At 34.4% G+C, this 14,721-nt stretch overlaps 1 protein-coding gene across 4 annotated transcripts in view; it reads right to left on the bottom strand.

Annotated features, from left to right (window-relative positions):
* Positions 1–227: 227 nt before the first annotated feature.
* Aftph (aftiphilin) overlaps positions 228–14,721 on the bottom strand; it is a 62,482-nt gene continuing 47,988 nt past the window's right edge. For 2 of the 4 annotated variants that reach the window (XM_027934334.2, XM_027934335.2), the window contains exons 7-10: positions 14,540–14,600; positions 12,934–13,017; positions 8,555–8,678; positions 228–1,373 (exon numbers count right to left, since the gene is read on the bottom strand). In XM_027934334.2, the coding sequence (XP_027790135.2) occupies positions 1,229–1,373; positions 8,555–8,678; positions 12,934–13,017; positions 14,540–14,600 (414 nt within the window). In that variant the 3' untranslated portion in view covers positions 228–1,228. Of the gene's footprint in view, positions 1,374–8,554; positions 8,679–12,933; positions 13,018–14,539; positions 14,601–14,721 lie in introns of those variants that run through there. The other 2 variants (XM_027934336.2, XM_071601643.1) reach the window with 2 other exon arrangements.

Genomic DNA, 14,721 nt, shown 5'->3' with positions numbered 1-14,721 from the left:
TATAATGATGGGAATTTTTTCCAGAATCCCATGTTGTATATATAAAAATAGCTAAGTTACTAAAAGTACTGATCCAATTCTTATAAGCCAGATTCTAATTCTTATTTCAACAAAGCGGAAGTCCACCAAATGATTTTCTTTGGATTGAAATACATTAATATTGGATAAAATCTCATATTCAAACACATTAAATGTTTCCTTATATAAAAGTTACACAGACACCAGGCTAAAATTTCTTTTAAATTATTTTATTTTTGTGTAAGCTAAAAGGAAATTTACACACTGAAATCTCAAAAGACCTTGGGCATGCACATTAACCTTGTTAGAGGTTCTTCTACATGTCTCTTTTTTTTTTCCATAGGAATTTCCCCAAACATTTAAAACCCATAGTTTTACTGTATATACAGCCTAAACCATAGCAATCTATGATTATGTCATTTTACACTGTGCAAAATCCTCAAAAACTAGTGGTACGATAGAACCAAAAAAAAAAAAAAATCAGTGGTACGATAGAAACAAACAAAAAAAAAAAAATTCATTGTAAGACATTCATATAATTTGGTCCTTCTCCAAATCAAACTGACTTAAAACAGACACAATCTTTTTAAACCCCTCCAATCAAGTTCTGACAATGATCTATACCCTACAACAAAAGAGCTTTCGATGAAGTACCTTGCAAAAGGTCAAACAGCAATATGCCAGATTGAAAAGATTAAAAAAGAGCCCAAAATTGATAACAAAAGCCAGATCTGAAACAAACCCATCACACAGAAATAAAAAAATTAAATAGGGACTTTGGAGCTTATTTATGACAGCAAAAGTGATTCAACATATGATATGAAAAATGAAGAGGACATTCAATGCAATCTGAAAAGACTGAAGGGGATTTCAGACAGTGGAGCTTTGAGTTTTTAATTTTTTTATTTCAAAAGTTTTGTAAGAAGGACACCACCAGTGTATTTCACAAAGACATAAATGTATACACCCCAGCAACACAAAAAGAATAAATCTTCAAAAATGTTCACCCCCGATTATTTACATGTTTTCTAATATAAATTTAGGACTTCAGTATGTAAATAAATATACATTACTATGTATACCTTTCTAGTGCGGCTTACCAACAAATCAGCTGAACTTGAATTTTCTTTAATTAAAGCAGGTATGCTTTTGATGGTAGGGAAGGGAGGAGGAGAGAAAGCATTTGAAACTGTCCAGTTCACATCAGTTATCAGTCTACTTGATCCTGGGAGCTGGTGGAAGGTGTTAATGTGGCTGGGAACATCAACACCTTGGCATGCATGAATGTCAAGTCAGGAAGGCTGGCAATCACCTTGATAGCTTCTTCACTCAAGTGCTCTTCTCTTTTCGGTTTCCTATCAACAAATGAGAAAGAAAGTACGTTAATGGGACTTTGCAATAGGTCAAATGAGAGGAAATCCATTCTTATGGTTTGGATATGAGGTGTCTCCCAAAAGCTCACACGTGAAAAACAGTGCAAGAAGGTTTAGAGGAGAAATGACTGGATTGTAAGAGTCTTAACCCAATCAGCGATTTAATCCCCTGATAGGGATTAACTGAGTGTAAACTGAAGTGGTACGGTGTGGCTGGAGGTGGTGGGAATCGGGGGCATGGCTTTGGGCAATATGTTTGTATCTGGTGAGTGGAAGTCTCTCTGTTGCCTGATTATCATGTGAGCTGCTTCCCTTTGCCACACTCTTCTACCATGATGTCCTGCCTCACGTTGAACCCCTAGGAATTCAGCCAGCCACTTAGGGACTGAGACTTCTGAAACTGTGAGCCCCTAAATAAATCCTTCCTTCTCTATCATTGTTCTGGTGGGGTCTTTCAGTTGCAGCAGCGAAAAAACTGACTAAAACATCTCCTTTCTAGGTTAAGCAGCCCTTGTAACACCTCATAGAGCCCTCACTACACCCCCCGAGAGCTCTAACTAAACTTTCAGGTATTCGACCATCTTTTCTTCTGCTAGATCCTGAAGGTTGTACTTCTGCGTTCTATGCTTCCTGTGCCAGATGCCAACTCTTTCGTGAACAGAAACACATGGCCTGTTTTTGTATGTTTATTAAAGCAAGGCATGTGCTTATGGATATTCACATGTACATGTGTACAGCTCACAGCTTAAAGCTAAAAGCATCTACCCAGCCATAATTTTAACATGCTACTCTACTGAAATATTAGTTACAAAGCCCTAAAAACATTTGGCCTGACTGGATTCCAAACTGCCCCCTGTGAAACTTCCAAAATTACCTTCACATAAAAAATGTGTGCGGCACAAGGCTTGTCATTTTAACCTCAGGCTTTCTTTATCCCCAGTGGGAAATTCCAGGAAAGAGAGCCTTCAGCCAGCTGAGATACAAGCAGCATGAAGACTGGCTGCAGGAAGGAACCCAGGGGAGGCCATTTCTAATCTTATGGGTCTTGTAGATGAAGTCTATTTTACTATACCACTCCAACTCCCACGAGAAGTGACCAATTTGGCACCTAGAACAGATGTGAAGAACTCCTGGAAGTCAGGTTGTCCTAGTGTACGTAGCCCAAATCGAGCACATGATTGAATCCAAACTGCATTTTTTCCTAGGATGTCCAATATATTGAAGGAATAGTTATAGTCATATAGATTATTAATTTTAGACCAAAGATGATTTTAAATGGATTCTAGAAAACCCAATTTTCTTTTCTGGAAAAGGACAATTAGTACTCTATTAGATATGACACAAGTTGTTCCTTTCACCTAAATATTTTGTATTTGGACAGTGAGCAGGAAGTTAGTGGTGAAATTTAAAAAAAGATTAGATGCAGGACTTCACTTAATACCTAGACTTTTCTGTTGTTACTAATTCTGAAAAGGCTGAAATAAGATTTTATAGAATGAATGAAAAATCTAACAGACTTTTTAAAAGAATATTTATTTTTTAGTTGTAGTTGGACACAACCTTTATTTTGTTTATCTTTATGTGGTGCTGAGGATCGAACCCAGGGCCTCGCACCTGCTAGGCGAGCTCTCTATGGTTGATCCACAACCCCAGCCCCTAATAACAGAGTTTTAGTTCAATAGCTTGAGGCATATCAGTAGAATAACCACTGAACTAATTTCTAGGGTTTTTTAGAAGAACAGAATAGCAATCTAACATTGTTTCTGATTAAAATATACATTTTTCCATTGCACTTAAATGGTGGCATAACTATTCAAAGGATTTTTGAAGAAGTGGATATTTGCATCATTCCAACGTTCACATTTCCAGTCTCAATGTGAAAAACAATCTAGAATGGAAAAGATCAACCTTTCACCAATGAACATTATCATCATTAACAATGCAGTCAGCCAAATGTCAGGTATCTTTTGTGACATAACACCTATAATGTACTCCATACATCATGTCTGCCCTTTAGATGTAATTTTCAATTCATAGGAAATTGGGAGAATAGAGAATTTAATAAATACTACTTTAAGGAAGCAAATGGACAACTCCAAAGCTTAGAACATTCTGTAGGTCCACTGGACTAGTCTTTTTAACAAGCTAATATTAACAAAAAAACAAAAGGGGAGATATGCTAGGTTATAAGGGACATAAGAGACATAATGTCTAGATATAATTATCCTGAACTGAATATTGGTTTGTATAAAGCAGGATATTTTTGGAAAAACATGAATACAGTCTGGGTATTTCGTGAAATAAAAACTCACTGAAATTGGCAAATATATATCACTGATTATAAAGATTGATTCCATGATTCCATTCAGGATGGATTATAAAATCTCATTTTGGGAGCTGGGAATATAGCTCACTCTTACCTAGCATGCATAAAGCCCTGAGTTTGACCCCCATATCACTACACAAAATATAATTTTTGGTTTAAAAAAGACATGCATGCATATTTGCATGAAAAGACTTGAAAGAATAACTTCCTAGAATATCCCTTACTGCTTCTGTATTAAAAAAGGCTATTTAAAACATAACAAATTGCACCCAATTGAACTTCTCCATTTGTGGAGTGCAGCTGGGGTGTGGGAAAGGAGAGCACAGAAATTTTTTAACAAAGTTTTGGTAAAGATTACTTCTCAGGTTTGTATCAATTGTTTTATTTCAGAGGCAATATGAAGTTGTATTTTAAAATTTTAAAAAGCTCACATAATTTATAGTTTGAGCATTTGTTTTAATCACTGTACACTTATATGAGCTAGTCTTCTTAGAATATAAGAAAAAAGAAATGCTTGAGGGAGACTTGAAAAACAAAAGTTACATGCCATAACCCAATTTTTATCTATGTCTTTTCTAACTAAGATCTGCCCTTTTTGTCAATAGAATACAATTAAGATTCCAGAAATAAACACCTATAACAATAAAAAAAAATTTTTTTTAAACAAGCATGCCAAGATCTTTCAATGGGGGAAAGAGTAGTCTTTTCAAAATAAATGTGTTAGGACAAGAGAATAGCCATATGCAAAAAAAACCAAAAAACAAAAAACTGTGGTCCCCCCACCTCATGCCATAGAGAGAAATTAATTCAGTTGATCAAGGACTTAAGAGATGGAATTATAAAACTCCAAAAAAACCTAGATGTAAATCTTCCTGACCTTGAATTAGGCAATGGTTTCTTAGACCTAAAGCATAAATAAAAGAAATATTATACATAAAAATTCAATTTCATCACAATTTAGAAACATCTGTGCTTCAGAGGATACTATAAAAAAGTGAAGACAACCTACAGAATGGGAGACACTGTTTGCAATGTATATATTTGATAAAAGTCTAGCACTTGCAACAAAGAACTGTTACAAATTATAAAACATAGGCAAATATTTCTCAGGAAATTCAAATGAAATGATAATGGAGGACTAAGTGGCTCAAGTCTGAAATTCCACCTAGCTTCTAAGAATGAGGCAGGAGGCTAGGTGGCCTTGAACTTGCTTTAGCAACTTCGTGAGACCCTGTCTCAAAATTTAAAAAATGAAAAGGATGGCTGGGGATGTGGCTCAGTGATACAGTGTTCCTGGATTAAATCCCCAGTACCATAAATAAAACAACAATGGGATACCACTTCACACTGTCTGGGGTAGCTATATCCAAAATAACAAGTACTGGTGAGAATGAAGAAATTGAAATGCTCATATACTGTTGTTGAGAATATAAAACAGTGCCATCAACTTTGGAAAACTTTGGCAGTTCCTCAAAGGATTAATTATAAAATTACCATATGAGGGAGCAAATCCACTTGCAAGAGAATCTAAAACATTCGTCCTTGTATACAAATGTTCATAGCAGCATTACTCCTAACATTCAACAAGTGAAAATGATGCTCGCTCTGGCAGCACATATACTAAAAATAGCAAAATAACCTATTAATAAACAAAACATGTTTTTCCATACCAGAGAATATTATACAGCCATGTAGTCATAAAAAGGAATTAAATATTGACATAAGCCACAACATGGATGAACTTAAAACTGCAAAGAAGCCAGACATATAAGGCCATGTTATAGGATTCAATTTATAGGAAACAGAGTAGGCAAATCCACAGATAGAAAGCAGAGTAGAGATTGCTAAGGAATAGAGGGAGAAAGGTATAGGAAGTGTCTGCTAATGGGTACAGGGCATTTTGGGGGGAGAGGATATGATAAAAATGTTCTAGAATTAGATAGTTGTACAACATTGTGAATATATGAAATCCTACTGAATTATATATCTTAAAGGTAGATTTTGTGGTATATGAATTACATCAATAAAAAGACAAAAAGTATCCCTTTTATAACTAGTCCTTTGGTTTGTAGAAACATCAATTAGACTAGCCAGCTGGTCACCCATTGATGTAAGTTAAATGATTTTATCTATTTTAGGAAGGAAAAGAAGATGCAACTATTTTAAAGCTAAGAACTTGCATTCTTAGTGAGAAGTTACATTCACAACCTATGTACTGAAAAGAGAGGAACATGTGTGTGTTTAGTTATTCAAAGATACTTAGAGGGCGGGGGTTGTGGCTCAGTGGTACAGTGTTTGCCTAGCATGTGTGAGGCACTGGGTTTGATTCTCAGCACCATATATAAATAAATGAATAAAATAAAGGTCCATCAACATCTAAAAATAATTAAAAAAAAAAGATACTTAGAGAAGAGTATGATGCTATTTGTTCCATGTCAAATTTCCTTTACCTCAATCACTGTTTCTTTCCTTCTCTCCTCTCTCTTTTGTGGTATTGGATACTGAACTCAGGGGCACTCTACCACGGAGCTATATCTCCAGTCCTCCTCCTTTTTTGAGACAGGGTCTTGCTAAGTTACCTAAGTTGGCCTTGAACTTTCTTTCCTCCTGCCTCAGTTTCCCAAGTAGCTGGGATTATGGGCATGCTATGTCTGGTTTAAGCACTGTTTGTTTAACCCTTTCTTATCTGACAGGTCCTCACAAAGCTTATTCACTCTATCTTCTGTTTTGTCAATATGTGAGACAATTTTGGTGAGCTTTACTTTCTATATTTTATTCAAAACAAAAAGAAAAATGAAATGAAACCTAAAAACAACCAAAATATTGAAAATTAAAATTTCTGAAATTATATATGCCACCTGCCTGTTTTTTGCACAATTAAAAATCACTCATGGAGATATGTTATAGTATAAGACCTTAAATTCTAATACTAAGAATTGATATTTGCATTTCTCAGGTGCAAATGGCATGTACTTATTTATTTTTAAACAATATACATTCCTTGAAACAAAATACAAAGTTGGCTACTTGTTATTTTGTTTTAAATACAAAGCTGGACAAGAACTAGAAAGTAATGCAATCCAGCTGTACTACTACCTCCAGGATATACACTGTAGTTTTAGTGCTTTCTTCTAGTTCAGAATACCCTTACATAAAAGGAGAATAACTTCTTAAAAACGATAGGTGTCAGAAATGTTCCCTAGTGTAGTCTGCAGGATAAGTTTTAAAAATTAGGAGAGCAAGCCAGCAAAGTGGTTTAGAGCTCCTCCTAATGGTACAAAAAATGAATTTTCAACATTGGGATTTCCAAAACTACTGCAGTTTAGTTAGTGAGACTGCAGGGGGAAAAATGTGAGCAAACAGTAGGGTTGTCCCAGAAACAGCAGGGAAAAGGCCAGACAACAAAGGCAATAGCCTTCTGTTGTTTTTAAAGTCAAATGTACATTTCCTTTTATATTACACAGAAAACAAAATCGATCAGAAATCTGTGTGACAAGTTTCAACTTGAAGAAATGGTTTGTTTAGAAAGAGAAAAAAAAAGAAGCCTAAAGTCCACAGGAACTGCAATTTACAAGTATTTTCATTTAAAAGGCGGCTTTGGCAGTGCCAGGGGGCATACTACAATGACAAGGGGCAATAAGAACAATAGAGAGACTCTGTGGACTTTAAAAATAGAACCTATATGGGCGGGATTGTGGCTCAGTGGTAGAAGTCTTGCCTAGTATGCATGAGGCACTGGATTCCATCCCCAGCACCACATTAAAAAAACTAAACAAAATAAAGGTATTGTGTCCATCTACAACTAAAAATATTTTTTAAAAAAAGGACTTATGTTACAAACCTGTTCTAGGGAAAAGTTAAGGGTACTCATAAAATAACAACAGTTTTTAAAATTATATGTAGTAATACCTGTTGAATGAATGGATATAAACACACAATAAAGTTTAAAAGGCAATGGTCATTCAAGCTTACATTTTAAGACAGCATTTCATACATCAAAAAGGGAAATAATCAATTTTCTATAAAAGAACTGACTTTAACGGGTAACTCTGAATTTAACACGATGGTACTAAAACGTCTCTCAAAGTGGGCAAATAGCAGGTAACTATTCCTTTTTAAAATGCAGATAAATTATGGATTTGGGAAGCAGAGCTGGCCTGCCAACCAACCAGTATTGCTCTTAGGCTAGTGATTTCCTGGCTCATAATTACATTTCTATTAGGAACTGGTTTGTTCTTGTGGTTAATATGTCAAAGCAATGCATTATTCCAACATTTAATTATATAAAACTAAGGGTTTTCTAAATTCTCAACATAAGGCCCAAGTGATAATTCTTGGTTTTGGTTCCAACTCTGGGATATAGCTTTTCTAAAGGCTATGCCCTTAAAGAGGGTCCAAAGAAGCTTGGTAAAGGAAGGTTTCATGTCCCAAATCATAGATGCAGATCAGCAAGCTTTTGGAAAATACAGATGGCTATTCTCTGTCTTAGCCTGGAAGAAAAAAGATCAGTCTAGGTGATCCTAAGATGGTGTTCCCAGTAATTATGAATTATAAATGTTTCTACAATGGCTTCAGTGAGAAAGATTCTCTACAAAGTGGGGTGGGGGAGAGAAATAAAATCATATCTGTTAGTCCTTTCTTATGAAATAACTCTTCTCTAATAAAGTTAATAATTAAGCATAATTTGATACTATGTTCTGGATTTAGACATCTATTGGCTTTTATAAAGTGAATTTTAAGACAATATATTGAAAGACTGCCAACTTACGTGCTTTTCCCTTTGGACTGTTTTAACTCAGAATTCAAAATGAGGGTTTAATTGACCCTAACTTTTTACCTGGTAGATGTGCTTGTCTTCTCTACTGTGGACATGAGTCTTGCAAATGCATCAGTCACTTTGAGGCTTGAGGTGGAGATTTCCAGCTTAGAAGTTGTTAATTCATACAACTCTGGATCCACACCTTATAGTATAAAATGACAGTCAGTGATGGCAAGCTGCAGAGGTTACTTAATTAGTCACAATCCAAGATGCAAGAGTAGTATTCTGTAAACATCTGAGCCTTTTACAAGCACAATATAGCTTTAAAACACTGTAATCCTGTGCTTATTTTTTAAATTAGAAATTTTACTTTTTGGAGAATCTGTAAAATACAACCCCCACTCCTGTTACTTTGTACTGGGGTTTGAACCCAGGGATGCTCTAACACTGAGCCATCGTCAGCCCTTTATAAGAGAGGGTCTCATTAAGTTTCAGAAACTAGCCTTAAATGTGCAATTCTCCTGCTTCAGCTGGGATTATAGATGTGCACCATTGCATCAGCAAAAGTCTCTGTTTTATAAACAGAATGCAAATGATTTATTATATAATGCGTCAGTCCCAATTTTCAAATTGGCTTATTAACTTAATTTTAAAACCCTCTTTTCTCTCAACCTCCTAACAAGTTAGTTTTTTTTTTTTTCATTATTTTCTTCCACAGCAAAAGATTTGGAAGTTAATATAAACTTTCAAACATGATAATTGATTTGGTTAGTTCAGACTATCTGCTGGGCATGGTGGTGCATGACAATGATCCCAGTGCTTGGGAGGCTGAGGCAGGAAGATCACCAAGTTCAAAGCCAGCCTTAACAACATAGCAAGACCCTGTCTTAAAATGAAAAATAAAAAAAGGTTGGAGATGTCACTCAGTGGTTAAGCACCCCTGGGTTCAATCCCTGATTTAAAAAAAAAATGTATATATACATATATACACACATATATATACATACATATATATATATATATATACACACACACACACACACACATACATACATATATATATATACATACATATATATATGTAAGGACAAGAACTATTATTATTCAAAGCATCAAATTACTAAATGTATACCACACTATTCTTTCTTTAGGTTAAAAGGTGGGAAGAATAAAATATTTTCAGAAAAAGCAAATAAAAACAAAACTTTTTAAAATGAAAAAGTTCTCCAGGGTTTATTGTATTTCTGTATTCTCATTTTTGTCTGGTAGCCAATAGTTCAAAAATCTATAGTAAGTCAAAAGGAATATGAATTAAAGAGGTTTAGATTTACTGTAAAAATCTACCTAAAACCTTCCCCCATCTACATTCACTAAAATTAACAATTTATGATTTTTTTTATATTTCCTATGTAATAGATTTATATTATTAAATAATTACTACTGAAAAGTTAACTATTTTATACCCAAGGTAAACTTTCTCCCTATTATCAGCAAATTACGTGAACAGAAACTTCAGGAGTTTCAGGGTATAACAGAAAAAACAGATAGTAAAAAGAAATGTTTTATAGCTTAAATTTTCATTTTTCCGTCTTTATTTTTTAATTTAGGCTGCCTTGAACTGCTGGGCTAAAGTGATCCTCCTATCTCAGTCTTGTGAGTAGCTGGGCTACAGGTACATACTACTGTGTCTAATTTTTACTTATTTCTTTAAACAGGCCTCCAAGATCAGACAAAATTATAATGCATATATTTGTAAGTTCCCTCCTTTCAGGATATTTCAAGGTTAAGGAAAAAGAATCAGGAATTGGCTTCTATTAACTGATTCTGTAGATGACCACCAAATTTAAACAGATCTCAGATGTTTACAGAAATTAAGCAAAAGCAGCTTCCACAGTTACCAAATCCAACAAGGGAGGAAGGCTATAGAAAATGTAGGTTGACTCTCCCAAGTTCTTAATATTTCATTAAGGTACATTTCAAAGTATGTCTAAAAAGGACATTTATTTTTTGTAGTAAGTATATGGATTGCAGTTACAATGTAAAACCTGGAAATTATCTGTAAAGGGACAAAATGAACACAGTGCACTTCCCTCCTCTGCTGGTAAAGGTTACATTTCAATCAACCACAAAATTTAAGCTGATATCTAAGTATAATACAGAATAAAAAAGTGCATTCTGACTGGCAACAGAAAAGTGCCACTAAAATTTAGTTGGTTTTATAAAATACTGGATACTTGGCTGTCAAATAATAAAGTGGCAGATGAAAATTTTAAAAAATGACAAATCATCCCTTTTTCCAGCCCCAAACACCTTTTCCCCAAATAACCCCCCCCAAAAAAAAACCCACCCCAAATCCACAACCACCAATGTTTTTTAAAAGAAACAAGACAACTTCCTATTGTACACTAGTAATTGGAGAGTAATTTTTTTAATGCAAGTTTTTTTAAACACAACCTTAATGAGGCATAGTTTATTTACATAAAGCTAGCCAACCAAATTCTACGCCAACCTCCTAAGAATCACACACAAAATAATTAATTGCAAGCTAAGACAAAATGACTTTCCCAGAAACAAGTCAGAAAAAGTGCAAGCAAGTGGTGACGTGGAATACTAAAGTGTTGGTACCTGTAGCTTGATGTAAGTTTTAACAAAACCCAATAGCAATAAAAAGAAGCCAAAGCAAATTTATTATAACCAATTTATACAGCAGCTAGAGCATATTAATGAAAATAGTGAACAGAAATATTTAAAAGGTTCCAAAGTAATGAGGATTGCATTTGACCACGTTGATTTCACTTCTACTATAGCACTAAGCTTCTGAAACGGCTTACTCTTCTTGCAGCTGTGAACACTGAGGCTGATTATTAGGCCATTTCTATACTTCTTTATATGGCCAGTTTATTTGTGCTTCTATGAATTTTTTTAAATGAGTTTGAAATGTAAGCAAAAATTAAAACTAAATCAGGATTTTAGGCATCCAAAAGCAAAGTGACCTCATTTAAACTGTAATACTTGGTGACAAAACAAACTTGAGAACAAATTTAACATGGGACCCTGATGATTACTTCTTGGGAACATAGTAATAAGGAAAGTGATATACAAGTTTTTGGTTGCTCCCCCCTCCATTAAGTATTATAAAATATTAGGCAACTTTAGCTTATCCAGGTCATTCCATAGATCAGGTATATTTAGAATTAATTTAAGTAAACAGTAAAATATCAGTTTTAAGTAAAAACCAGACACAGATTGGTTTTTTTGGTATGCTTGCAAAATTAACAACAAAAATGATATCCAGGAACTTAGATTTGAGGAATCCTGTCATTCTGTACCAGAGGGCCTCGGAACTTCCCAGTAACAGGATCAGATTACCCTATCAGATTTTTAAAAAAGGGGATCCTGGTTCCAGGTTCACCTTTAGTTGACTGTCATAACCTCCATATCCCATCATGTTCCTAAACTGTTGGAAGTAGGTTGGGTGGGTTATCTGATGGAACAAAACAAAACCAGCAAAATCTCAGGAACCAGGCTGGCTGTGAAATTGTTCACTAGTGGTCACAGAAAGGGATCCTCACTATGCATTTTAAGTATTGGCATCTATATAGCACCCCAGTGGCTGCCTGTTGATCAATGTGGCATGAGTACCAGATCACAATTAGGAATGACAGGGATTCACTAAAATCATACTAAACAAATATAAACATAAAAATGCCATTAAAATTTTAATCCTTTATTCAGTTATAAATGACAAAGTACATTAGTTCTTTGGTCAATGAACTGAACTTTTGCAGGGCTAAATATTAACAGGCACTCCAGTAAGTTTTAATTTCTTACTTTTAGTATCTCATAGCAATTTTTTCTACTATTAAATTTGTTAACATTTTTTCTTTCTCCATGGAAAACTAACAGTATACTTTTGATTTAAGAGCTACATAAAAACAATAATAGTTCTATGTAGGACTGTGTGCTAACTCCAGCATTCTGGAACCTAAATATATATTTAGCAGCACTAGTAAACTAAAATGCTAGAATTTCAAAGTTATGTTATCAGAGGTACTACAATGTAAAGTTTCTATGTGTACTAAAAATATTCTTATATCTCAAGTCTATTTTTTCAAGTGGCTTTATAGAATATGCTTTAAAAAATAAGCATATAAAAACCTCACATTATCTACTTATGGGGGGAAAAAATCTTGCCTTTAACTCTCTAAGGACATTAGGACTATATTATTGCTAGAAACTACCTCTATTACACTCTAAAAAAGTTTTTACTAAAAATATCTCATACAAGTCACTTGTAGTCAGATAACAGAAAATAACAACAGATAGATGAAAGAAAAGTATTAAAAAGACATTATGGAGAATGCAGTCTACTTGTTTCCTTGTTTATAGGAAAGTCAATTGTTGTGGTCATGCTTTTAGTAAATTAACTAGAATTGTGGTTTTAACACTCTGCTGACCTGGGATTGTGGTGCTGCTGCTAGAGCTACTGTCATCCACGGGCCCAAAGAAATCAAGGTTCAGAAGAGTGGAACCTCCACTAGCTTGAAATTCAGTGACCGTGTTGGTAGGCAGCCACACAGAAGGTAAGCCAAGGGAGGAGGGGTTATGTGTAAAAAGGGGTAAGACACACACTTGAACATGCAGGTTATAATTAGTAGTCATTACACATTTTAAAAAATCAACATTAAAACAACGTGTACAGTATTAGTTTTTCATTACTAAGGACATTTCTAAAGTAACAATTTAATTCAATGTACATTTTCTCATGTACAATGTAAAGAACGTAACACTTAGTAAGGTTTTAGTTAGGAGTTCAGTTCTTTCAATCAAAACTGGAAGCCATACCAGAAAGATCCAGGGGAAAGCGTACCCGTTAAAGGGAAACAATACTTTAATCTCAACCCAACATTAAATCACTCACTATACATGCCCAAATCAATCTTTCACGTTAGTAATACTGGTTTCTAATTAATGGTGTTTTAAAAAAATGACAAAGTTGTCAGTTTCAGGACACGCACCATACATTAACTTAGTTTAAAATAAAATCATAAGGAATGTCATAACTGCCCTACCCTGATGTGCAACCTTAAGCTGTACTGTTCCCCTTTAACTCTGAAACAGTAATCAGAAATAGTATACATTTTTAAAGAAGTTGTTAATAAAAAGCATGATGATTTGACTAAAGACACCAGACAACAGCAAAAGGTGCATCCAGGCTTTCCTTCAGCACTGTTATTCAATTGGATGCTTTCCAGATATCCTAGGACCTACGCTATAAGGCAAAACTGATGGTGTTTTAGACAATGGCAATGACAACTGCCATTGAGATGATAATGACAGATATTCTGGACAAAGGCTCAAACTTAAGCAGCACAAGGAGTAGGAACAATTGTATCTCAGGGTCCACTGAAAACCTGTGGTGTGAACACTAGAAACTAGTATTGTGTGTTATTTTAAAGACCCCACATTACTAGAATAAGTTACTCCATTTTCAGATTTTTCTTTTAAAGCTATAAGCAAAACCAATGTTTTCTGGAACTACCTACTAGCATTTGGAGATAAATTTTAGAAAAGGATCATGAAAATCATTCATTTTACATTTGCATATAAGTGCTCTATAAAATATTAAATCTGAAAACTACTTTGAGTCAATAAATATGGATCCGCACATTGTTTTTGGTTAAATAATTGTGCTTTGAAGCAGCCTCTAGCCGTTAAGACTTTGCATTCAAGAAAATTCCGTAAATTAAAACTACAGAAAAAAATTTGAAATAAATCAGTCCTAGCTAAAATATCATTTAAGCTATCTAGATATCTGTAAAAAATAAGCTTATTTTTGACCTAAGATAAAGAAGCTAAAATTGTACCTTGCTACTACCATAAATACTATTAATAATAGTAACAGCTGGTTTCTTGAGCAATTACTATTTAGAAAGAAAGCCTGAATTTCCAAAGTTAAGTTATGTTCAAACAAAAAGGGAAATCAGCAGAGAGAAGTTTGTCTGAACTTTGTAGCTTTCTTAACTCTAGCTCTGGTGCTAGAGGCTCTACGGAGAGACGTACCATCTAAAGGGTTAGTAAGGCCACTGCTACTCCAGTCAAACTGGACGGGTGGTAGAGACTCCTAGAGTTGAAAACCAAAAAATCAAAATTAATCAGTACAGGTTGTAGCAACGTAAAGAATCCTTAATAAACAAAGCAAAATAAAAAACTATTACAATAAGACTACTAGGCAACAAAGTACC

The sequence above is a fragment of the Marmota flaviventris genome, chromosome 14, assembly GCF_047511675.1.
Source record: "Marmota flaviventris isolate mMarFla1 chromosome 14, mMarFla1.hap1, whole genome shotgun sequence".
NCBI lineage: Eukaryota > Metazoa > Chordata > Mammalia > Rodentia > Sciuridae > Marmota > Marmota flaviventris.
The sequence above is the reverse complement of the archived record's forward strand: the minus strand, read 5'-3'. Positions and strand labels throughout refer to the sequence as shown.